The sequence below is a fragment of the Canis aureus genome, chromosome 26 (genome assembly GCF_053574225.1).
Source record: "Canis aureus isolate CA01 chromosome 26, VMU_Caureus_v.1.0, whole genome shotgun sequence".
NCBI lineage: Eukaryota > Metazoa > Chordata > Mammalia > Carnivora > Canidae > Canis > Canis aureus.
Window position 1 is genome coordinate 26,551,590 of NC_135636.1, and position 10,469 is coordinate 26,562,058.

A 10,469-nucleotide genomic window follows, 5' to 3' on the forward strand; every position below is an offset into this window, starting at 1 on the left:
GGTCACTGAGAATGATTAGACCTGGCTTGGGGGACTAGCTTAGAGGCCTCTGGGAAGTCTCTGCTTCCACCCCATTAGGTTCCAATCTGAGAGCCATTCTCCCAGAGGCCACCAGGTGGCAGCCTTGCTTCTGCCTAGGCTAGACTCTGAGGATCCCATTGGAGCTCCCACACTGGCTGGAGAGCTGATCCTCTGAGTAGTGACACTGTAACCTAGAGAGAAAAGGAAACTTCCTGGGTCACAAAGTAAATCAAACCGGGCCCTAGCTGGAGCCCTGGACTCCTGACCCCTGGCCCCAGGCCTGTGCCACTCCCCAACAGCAACCCAACGGTTTTCCCATCATCCACGTGGGCATCTCCCTGGAAATCTTGGAAAGAGGATCCAGGACATAAGGGGAACCTGTTTCTTGAGGACTCTCTCCTTTTCCAAGACACAGGCAGTCCCAGTGCCTGCAATTCCCTAGGAGGGAGTCACCATTGCTTATGTGGTTTTCAGCCCGTGTAGCTTCTATCAAAAACCCACTCCAGGGGCGCCTGAGTGGCTCAGTCAGTTCAGCGTCCTACCTTTGGTTTCGTCTCAGGTCATGATCTCAGGGTCATGAGATTAAGCCCTGCGTCAAGCTCCACACTCAATGTGGAGTCTGCTTAAGACTGTCTCTTGCACTCCCATGCACGCTCTCACTCTCTCTCTCAAATATTAAAAAAAAAAAAAAAAAAAAAATTCCAAGCCAGGGGTCTGGCAGCCTCCTAGAAAGACCATTCAAGATGATCAGGTATCCTCATAATACAGAGAAAGGGAAGCAGTTTAGCTGGGATCACACAGCGGAGCTAAGGCTGGATAGAAAGCCAGGAGCCGGGAACCCTGGGTGGCGCAGCGGTTTAGCGCCTGCCTTTGGCCCAGGGCGCGATCCTGGAGACCCGGGATCAAATCCCACGTCGGGCTCCCCGTGCATGGAGCCTGTTTCTCCCTCTGCCTATGTCTCTGCCTCTCTCTCTCTCTCTCTATCATAAATAAATAAAAATTAAAAATAAAAATAAAAAAAATAAAAAAAAAAAGAAAGCCAGGAGCCCTGATGCCCAGCTTGCTATCCCAAGCTATACATCCCAGCCTCTCCTCAGCACTGACTTTGGAGAGGTTCCCTGGTGCCTTGGAAAGAAAAGCATAGGCTTGTATTCCTCTAATAATAGCAAACTCGCCACTTCCCACAGCAGCCCATCAGTGGCTCCTGGCTCTCAAGTGAGGCAGGCCTTGGGGGAGCTAAACTTGTACCACCCTCCCACCCCACCCCCCAACCTCTGGGAAGCCCTCTACTTTGCCTGGCCCGGCCTTGGTAAAGACTTAGAGATGGAGGTGCCATCCTGGCCAACCACATGAGGAGGGCAGTTCCTTGCATCTTCTGATCCTCAGTCTCTTTGTCTGTAAAGTGAGTACAAAAGGCCTTCTGAGAAATTAAATTCTAATAGTTTATATTTGTTTAATTTTCTATTTCATCAATTTCTGCTTTTGTCTTTGTTATTTTCTTTCTACTTTTTGGTGTTTTGTTCTTTTTCTGGCTTCTTGACTTGACAGCTAAGATTATTTTAAGTCTTGTTTTCTAATAAATGTACCTAGAGTTAATGTTACAAATTTTCCTTTGAGTACTGCTTTGACTGCCTCTCATGTTATGGTGTAGACTTTTGTCATTGTCATTTCTGTCAACTTCCAAAAGGCCTAAAGCCTAATTTACCCAAAGCCTAACTCAGCAAATGAGTTACTCTGACAAGAATAGGAGAAGCTCAGCCACTTGCACACCTCCTATGACCTTGGGCAAGTCCTTTCTCCCTATCTAAGTGTCAGTAGCATCATCTGTAGAACTCAGATTATGTCATTAGCTTCAAGGATAGTACATATGAAGTGATGTGGTTCACAGGCCACATGGTTTGAAAGTCAGGCTTAGCAGGCTGTGGAGCCCTGTTCTCTGACCACGCTTGCCATAGGAGTGAGATCTCCTCACCCTAGTCACCTCCAAGACACCTTCTTCACTTTGTGAGCACCCATGAAGAAGCCAAGAAGACATGTGCTTTGTATTTACTGGGCCCTCTTCTGAGTGCCAGGAATAGAGCAGTGACAAGGACAACCGTGGACGCTGCCCTCCTGAAGTTGACAGCCTGGCAGTGAGACCAAAGTCTAATAATACAATGATGGTCTGCTGCAGAGAGTGGCAGGGGCCCTGAGAATAGGTGATAGGAGGGCCTGGCTCCCTGCCGCTGGAGGCTTCCCCACAGAGGTAACCACCAAACAGAGGTCCAGAGGAGGAGGAGTCTAGGCAGAGGTGTGAAGAGCATCACAGGCAGCAGAAACTGCCCATGCAGAGGTCCTGTGGCTAGAGGTGATGGAGAGGACCAAAGCAAGGCCCCTGTGGCCAGAGTGGGGCAGTCAGGTCATGTTGAAGAAGAAAGCGGGGTCATATCTTCTGAGGCCTTCGGGCGACCAGGGAGCATTGGGGGTCATGGAGGGTTGAGCGGTAATGTCCAACTTTCAGATGCTGTGGGGAAAAGAACAGCTTTAGAATCTAATGTGCCTGAGCCACAGTCCCCAGTTTACCATTTAGATATCCGAGGCCTGCACTGTGCCCTGTCCTCCCAGAGCATGAGCCTTCCTCGTGTAGACAAGGAGGAGGGTTATAGGGGATGTAGAGATGGACTGAAATGCTCCTCGGGAGGCTGAGCTCAGGGTGTATGCAGTTTGTGCTCCATCCAGACCAAGCTTCACCAGGAGTCCACGCATAGGCTCTGGAGCCAGACCACCTGGGTCGTATTTTTGGAACAGCATTGAACAGTGTCTCCTGGAGCATTTTTTTTTTTTTTTTTAAAGATTTTATTTACTCGTGAGAGACAGAGAGAGACAGAGACATAGAGGGAGAAGCAGGCTCCATGCAGGGAACCCGATGTGGGACTTGATCCCAGGATCATGCCCTGGGTCCAAGGCAGTCGCTAAACTGCTGAGCCACCCAGGGCTCCCCTCCTGGAGCATTTAAAGATGCAAACCTTGGGGCAGCCCTGGTGGCGCAGTGGTTTAGCGCCGCCTGCAGCCCGGGGTGTGATCCTGGAGACCTGGGATCGAGTCCCACATCGGGCTTCCTGCATGGAGCCTGCTTTTCCCTCTGCCTGTGTCTCTGCCTCTCTCTCGCTTTCTCTGAATGAATAAATAAATAAATCTTTAAAAAAAATAAAATAAAAATAAAGATGCAAACCTCCACCCCCAGACTAGGGAAGCAGAGTCTCTGGAAATAGGACTGACCCAGGAGGCTGCTTGTTTGAACCCGATGTCCCAGGTGATTAGGATACTGCCAGCCAGACTCCTGGGTACCCTTAAAGCCCTGTATGCTTGATTTCCTTTGGGTTCCTTGCATTCCCTCCCAGGGAGGAGCAGCCCTGCTCTGGGAGTCAGGAGCCCTGGGTTTAGGCCCAGCCACTGACTTCCTCTGGGCCCCTAGACCATCACTGTCCCAGTCATGCCCTGGAGAGGGTTGGGGTGATGGGAATGGCCCTGAGCAGGTGTAGTGACCAGCAGTTCACCACCAGCTCTGTTCTCTCACAGCCTGCCCTTCTATACCTGGTCCCTGCCTGCATCGGCTTTCCTGTTCTGGTGGCATTGGCCAAGGGAGAAGTGACAGAGATGTTCAGGTAAGACGGGACGGGGGCAGATATCCGCATGGCACAGGTGCACCCGCAGGCAACCAGTGGAGCCTGCCTGGGCTGCTTGTACACGTCTCCAGGGGAACATCGTTCCCGCCACCAGCCCCACCTCTCATCCTTTGTGCCAGCACGTGGGTGCCTGGCCTGTAGCACCAGCGGGAACCTGTCTGCGGGGCCAGGAGCCAGGGGAGGGCAGCCCCCACATCCAGATGCCTGCTGAGTCTTCAGAAGGGACTGGCTAGTATAATTCTCTCCTGCCCCAGGCTGCCCCACTGTCAGGAGCCCTGGGTTCCCAGCCTGATTTTGCCACCATGTGACTTCAGGCAAATCTTTCTCTTTCCCAGTCAGCTTTCCCATGTGAGTAATAGGGAGGATCCTAGTGGGGTGGGAGGTGCCCCAGATTGGAAATTAAGTGTCGGTCCCTGTTGAGCTGCCTCAGTGGCTCTCACCCCCTAGTTCTGTCTTAGTAAGTGTCTCACTTGCACTCATACCCCTTCCCATGGCCATATGCACACCTGCCACACCTTGTGCACAGCTCCACCCATACCCTGAGGCCTGCGTGACTCTGACAGGTGTCTGCTCCCCAGCACCACTGACTCTGCCTGCCAGGGACCCAGAAATAGCTGCCAGCTGCTATTGAAGCTGCCCACTCGGGGGCCTTCCACCCAGCTCCACCTGCCTGGCCTCCAGGTTGTCCCTCGAGTGCCTGCCAGGGCCATCTGTGCACCTGGCTGCCTGCAGGGGAACCTGTGACTCACCCCTCCCCCGTACCTGCCTCTGCCCTCCCTGTCTTGCCTAGAAGCCCCAGGCTCCCAAGCTGCCTGCCCATATATCCCAGGCTGGCAAAGCCCTGTGGACTCTGAGGCCAGGCTGGGGGATGAAGTTGGGGGCACATCTGGGGGCAGGGATGGGATCTGATCTCTGAGCTCAGCATTTAGCCTCACCCTCAGGCTCATCTATCCTCAGCCACCCCCGTCTTGAGTAACCATCCCAGTCCTGCTATGTCCACATCGGGTCAAGCTCTGCACATCCAGAGCCAGGGCACCTACTTGGTCCTTGCTTTCCCTAAATGTCCCACCGCTCAGGCTCTCTGCACCCCTTTCTGCCCCTGCCCCCAGGAAGTTCTCAGATTGAGATGAAAAAGCAGGTTGGTCTCTCTCTTTCTCCATCTCTCTCCCTAATTCTCCACCTTCCCTTCTGTTTTACTTTTCCCTTGAGAGGTGCTCTCCTTTTCTTTATCCACTTGGCTCACACACTCACATGGCTGAAAATTTTGTAGCCGGGAAAGGGAAAACTGCCTCACACCCCAGCCATCCCAGAGCTCTATCACACATTCAGAGACAGCTTTGCTCCTAACAGTAAATGTGCACGTGTAAGTTCCTGCACAGATGGTGGCACTCTCAGAATATCCTGCATCTGGATTTGTCACACAACAGTAGGTCTTAGAAATGTTTCTGCAGCAGCACCTGTACATCTAGAACGTCCATGTTCCTTTGCACAGCTGCATAGTGTCCCTTTGTATAGATACTTTTTTTTTTTTTTTTTTTTTAGATTTTATTTATTTATTCATAGAGACAGAGAAGCAGAGACACAGGCAGAGGGAGAAGCAGGCATCATACAGAGAGCCTGACATGGGACTCGATCCAGGGTCCCCAGGATCACACCCTGGGCTGCAGGCGGCGCTAAACCGCTGCGCCACTGGGGCTGCCCTGCATAGATACATCTTTTTTATTCACCTAGTAAGTCCCGCTTCCTTCCACTGAGTCTGAAAATGTAGAAGATAAAAATAAGACACAGTTCTGCTCCCTGCTCCTCACAAGAGAAATTTCTGTGTCCCTTGTCACCCCCCCCCCCCCCCCCGGTCTTTTCCTCTCCATCTTTTTTCTGTCTCTCTGTCTCTCACACAGCTACGAGTCCTCAGCGGAAATCCTGCCTCACACCCCGAGGCTCACCCACTTCCCCACAGTCTCGGGCTCCCCAGCCAGCCTGGCCGACTCCATGCAGCAGAAGCTAGCTGGCCCTCGCCGCCGGCGCCCGCAGAATCCCAGCGCCATGTAATGCCCGGCGGGTGCCTACCTGCCCGCTTCCCCCCACTGCCCCGGGGCCCAAGGTAGGGCAGACACCCCAGCTCCAGTGTACCGGGCAGGGAGCATTGTCAGGGGTAGGCAGCAGGTGGTACCTCCTGCACAACCACCCAGAGGTCACTGCACCCAGCCTCAGGGCCGGGAGCAGGGCTCTAGAACCTCTTGTCCTCACCAGTGGTTTGGGATTCGTTTGAGAGAGGAGATCGCAACAGCCCTTGTCATCCAGGATTAGATACTCTTACTGCTGGCCTATGTATAAGACCCTGGGCAGACCACTTTCCTCTTCCGAAGCCCCTCTCTCTTTCATTCCTGCCTCATGAGGTTCTGGGGAAAGATCTGGGTACTGTCCTTGGCGTGAATGCAGTTGCTCAATAAATGGGGCCCACAGGAAGAGCTAAGCCAGGGTGGCGACCTTCAAGAGTGGCACCTTGCCACTTGCCAGTATGGCAAACCCCTGCCTGCCTGTACCCCTGGGGCTGAGTTGTTTGACTCCTACCGTGCACCCTGGAAAGTGGCCCATCTCCCATAGCTTCGTCCTGGCTGCCCCATTTTTTCCCACTCTCTCCAAGTGGAAGGTACAAGAAGCTTAAGGTTAGCCCACCCAACCTCTCCTCCATCTGCCACTGCCTTTTGCCACCTCTTGGCACCACCAGGCACAAAGAAAGGAGAGCCACCTGTCTGAGAAGGGCATACAGTGGGGCCAGGGCCAAGTCCTGGAAGGTGCTGGGCCGTGAATGCCAGACTGGTGTTCTTCATGTGCCTGGGGACTTTCCTGGGATGGTGGGGAGGCGGGGCCTGGAAGTTCTGCTCTCCCCTCCTCTAAAGGTGGTGTTCTTATTGTTTTGTTTTTTGGTCAGTTATGAGGAGTCAAATCCTAAGGATGCAGCAGCAGTGACAGAGGGATCCAAAGAGGGAACAGAGGCCTCGGCATCGAAGGGGCTGGAGAAGAAGGAGAAGTGAAACGGCTGGGGCCTGACCCACTGAGGGCCGGGCCAGGCAGGCGGGGGCAGGCTGGCACAGGCCTGCAAGGGCAGAGGGCATGGGAGGCTAAGGGCGCTGGAGGCTGGGCAGCCCCAGGAGAGGGGCAGGGGCAACAGGATCCCTCCAGCGGGGCCCCCCATGGCCTGGTTCCTTCATCCCCCTTCTCTGGCCTTCCTCTACCCCTTCCCGTCCCCTGCGGGCAAAGGAAGCCCTACCTCCCCCACCCTCCTAGATGCCAGGCAGGAAAAGTGGGTTTGATTTTTAGATTTTTGTATTGTGGACTGACTTTGCCTTACATTAAAAATTCATCCCAGGGGCACCTGGGTGGCTCAGTCGGTTAAGTGTCCGACTCTTGATCTCGGGGTTGTGAGTTCAAGCCCCAAGGATGAGGCTTAAACTCCTTGCCCAGTGCAGAGCCCACTTAAAAAAATAGTGTCATCCCATTGCCCAGGCAGGCCACTGTACCCTTGGAGGGATTCTCTGTACCCAACATCTTGCATTGCCTTCACCATCTCTCACCCTCCCACCCAGAAGCTTCCCTGGAGGCCCCTTCCTGGGGACTGTGAACTCACGACCTCTGGGAGAGGCCCTGACCTCTGAGTGCTTCCATCTCCCTGGATGCCCACCCGGTGCCTGACTAGCTCAGCACTCCAGGGATGCCCTCTAGCCAGCAGAGGGGGCCCATGAGCGCTCCTTCATCCCTACCCCCACACTCCCACTCCCACCCCGTCCCATTCAGTTTTCTTCACCACATTCCTCCCAACACTTGGGGGCACTGAAACTGTTGGACAGGTGCCCAGATGTATCACCCACCTACCCCAGAGATGACAAGGAGAATACCAAAAAGTTGACCTGACTCACAAGGGGGACCAATGACTGCAAACCTAGAGAAATGGGCAGGACCTCATGGATCCCAGGGAAGAGTTTAAGTTTTATTCCCTGGCTGGCAGGAGCCAGGTTCGCTGGTGCTCCTATCTGTATGGCTTCAGCTGGAGAGCTCTTGGACTCTGGGTTCTCCCTGGAGATCAAGGCCACATATTCCTATTCTCATTCCCAGGGTTCTTCCCAAAATGACTGTGCAAGGCCAGAAGACTGATGCTAGAAGCCACCTCCTCCCCGACATTGATGCCAGTCACAGCACAAGGGCCAGGGCCTCTGAGAAGCTGGGTTAGGAAGGGCTGGGACCCAGTGCAAGTTGGCTGAAGACAGCAAGCAGCCCTGGTCTGCAGGAGAATCCCCAGTGGATAAGGGGCATAGCCCTTATTCACCCGCCTGGAGTCGGGTCACTGGGTGGAGAAACAGGAGAGGGTCACCACCTGTTTCTGAGTCTGAGACTCAAGCCTCCAACTCCCAGCCCAGGGCTCTCTCCTGCCCAAGCCTCAGGTTCAAAGGCTGAAAATAATAGTGGTTTTCAGACAGTTTGAAAGTGGCCAAAAGATAGGTATGAGCAGAGAATGAGAAGTATCCATATAATAATCTCACTAGGTAGTAAATTGTTGCCAAGCACCTCAATACAGGATTTCACCTCATTTCAGTCTTAGGCTCCAGGTGCTAGTATTAGTCCCACTGTGCAAATGAGACAGTTGAGGCAAGTTGCCCACAGATATGGATTTGACCTCAAGCAGTCCACCTTGAATTCCCAAGTTCCTAAGGACTGTGCAACTCCCTTCTAGACCCCTGGGCTCAAGTCACCCTTTGAGACAGTCACCCACCTTCTCTGGGCCTAAAGAGAAGGAAAGGAAGGGTAGGACATCTGAAAGGTTTCTCCCAACCAGGGGGTCCCTTTCAGAGGCTTCTCAGATCTCTGCTGACTCCTGCCGCCTCCGGAGGGGAGGCCGTGTGGTCCTGTAACAAGGCCTCTCTGAGGGCAGCAGATGGGGCAGGCAGCCCAGGCATACAGCATGGTTGGCTCTGCGGCCCAAGGCCCACAAAGGCCTCATTGAGTCACCGCCGGCCCCCGGCGGAGGCTGAGGTGGCAGTGGCGCCGGGCGCCTGCCACCTAATGACCGTCCTGGCCCGGCCAGATGTTCCACAGACCTCGGCAGCGGCCATCCAGGGCCCGCCCGGCCAGCCGGCACCGCAGAGGCCACTCTAATTCCAATTAACCAGCTTCAGCTGAGCAAACAGCGGGCAGCGGTGGCCCAGCCCGGGCGGTAGGCCCGGCCCGCAGAGCCTCCGAGTCTAGACTCCAGATGTGAACCGCCACCGCCAGAGTCCCATGGAAAAATGGCACCAGGCCGGGCACGGATTGGGCCTGCACGCTGGAGAGGTGGGGGGAGGGGGGCTGGGCAGGGCTCTGCGTGGGCCTAGTGCCAGCCTCACCCCGGGGTGGAGTGGATTCTTAGGAAACTGCTCCAAAACCCCCAAGTTCTGCCTCTGATTTGTTAGGTGTGCCTCTCTGGCCTCAATCTCCCCTGACTAAAGGAGGTGGAAGGGGGCTCCAAGGGGGAAGACCAGCCCTGCCCAGAGCTCTAATATTTCATTTGTATCTAACATGTTTCTAGCAATATATTATGTATCTTAGAAATATTTAGTCGTTTTAACAACCCTGTAAGGTAATACCATCGTTTTTGCAGATAAAGGAAACTGCAGCAGAGAATTCAGGGCCGGGGCGGGGGAGGGGATTTGAACCCGGGATACCTGGCTTCGAAGACCATGATGTTCTCCACAGGTGCTGTTTGACATAAAACAGGCTACTGGGTTCCAGGCCCCCGTTCGTGGGAGCAGCGCTGGAGAAGAGGGTCAGCGCCTGGCCGGCAGGGCTGGCTTGCCACGCTGTGACCGGAGGGGCCTGCCCGCTGTCCTGAGTGAAATGACTGAGACCCTCCCAGGGCGGCTCCAACTTCTGAAGCCTCAAGATACCCTTTCAGGCCTCAGCACCAGGAAGGATTGGGCTCCGGTCAAGTTGCTGGGCACAGCAGGGAGCACAGGCCAGCGCCCTCTCCCGGCTGAAACAGCGAGGGGGGGACACACGTGAACCGGCTGAATAAGTGAATAGGTCAACACTGGGGTCAGGAGGGTGCCTCCCTCCATAGTCCTGTCTGGGGGCCCTGAGAGGCATGGCGAAAGCTTGCGAGACCCAGGGCGAGCCCTGCCCGGGTCCCACGAGGAGTACGCGGGGGCCGCTCCGACGCATCAGGCTTTCCCACCACCGGGATTCCCTCCGCGATTCCAGGCCGGGTCTTGGGAGGTGGAGGCTGCATCCTGCCCGGGTGCGTCAGGAAGGGCCGAGCGGGAAGGAAGGCCCCACCCCCACCCCCACCCCCGCCGCGGCCACACCTGGGCTCTCCGGGCGGGCGGGGGGCGCGGGCCGGCGCCTGGCTCCAGCGAGTCTGGGCCGCCTCCCCGCGCCGCCCCGTGGGGGCCGCCAGATGGGCCGCCCGCCCGCCCAGCGACGCAGGCAGGAAACGGCCGCTGGGGCTGCCAGGGCCGCGGCCGCGAGCGCAGGGGGCGGGGCCGGGCTGGGACCGCCCCCCGCCCGGCCACCCCCAGCTGGGGTCCCGGGGGCGAGGCCCTCCCCTGCTCCCTGCCCGTTTCCCACCAGTGAAAGGCGTCTGCTTGTCCTAGCTCATTTCTTCTAAGATTTTATTCATGAGAGAGAGGCAGAGACACAGGCGGAGGGAGAGGCAGGCTCCACGCGGGGAGCCCGACGTGGGACTCGATCCGGGTCTCCGGGATCACGCCCCGGGCTGAAGGCGACGCTAAGCCGCTGAGCCTCCCGGGCTGC

At 55.8% G+C, this 10,469-nt stretch overlaps 1 protein-coding gene and 1 long non-coding RNA gene across 9 annotated transcripts in view; one reads left to right on the top strand and one right to left on the bottom strand.

Moving 5' to 3' along the window:
• HM13 (histocompatibility minor 13) overlaps positions 1–7,074 on the top strand; it is a 40,989-nt gene extending 33,915 nt beyond the window's left edge. For 4 of the 8 annotated variants that reach the window (XM_077872620.1, XM_077872621.1, XM_077872622.1 and 1 more), the window contains 3 exons: positions 3,580–3,665; positions 5,585–5,731; positions 6,619–7,074. In XM_077872620.1, coding sequence (XP_077728746.1) covers positions 3,580–3,665; positions 5,585–5,731; positions 6,619–6,721 — 336 coding nt within the window. In that variant the 3' untranslated portion in view covers positions 6,722–7,074. Of the gene's footprint in view, positions 1–3,579; positions 3,666–5,584; positions 5,788–6,618 lie in introns of all 8 variants that reach the window. The other 4 variants (XR_013365130.1, XR_013365131.1, XM_077872623.1 and 1 more) reach the window with 2 other exon arrangements.
• Positions 1,474–9,994, bottom strand: LOC144298148 (uncharacterized). Its single transcript, XR_013365132.1, has 3 exons — positions 9,383–9,994; positions 8,011–8,134; positions 1,474–2,524 (listed from the first exon to the last, which is right to left on the bottom strand). It is a non-coding gene; the product is annotated as an uncharacterized LOC144298148 (long non-coding RNA).
• Between the last annotated feature and the right edge of the window lie 475 nt (positions 9,995–10,469).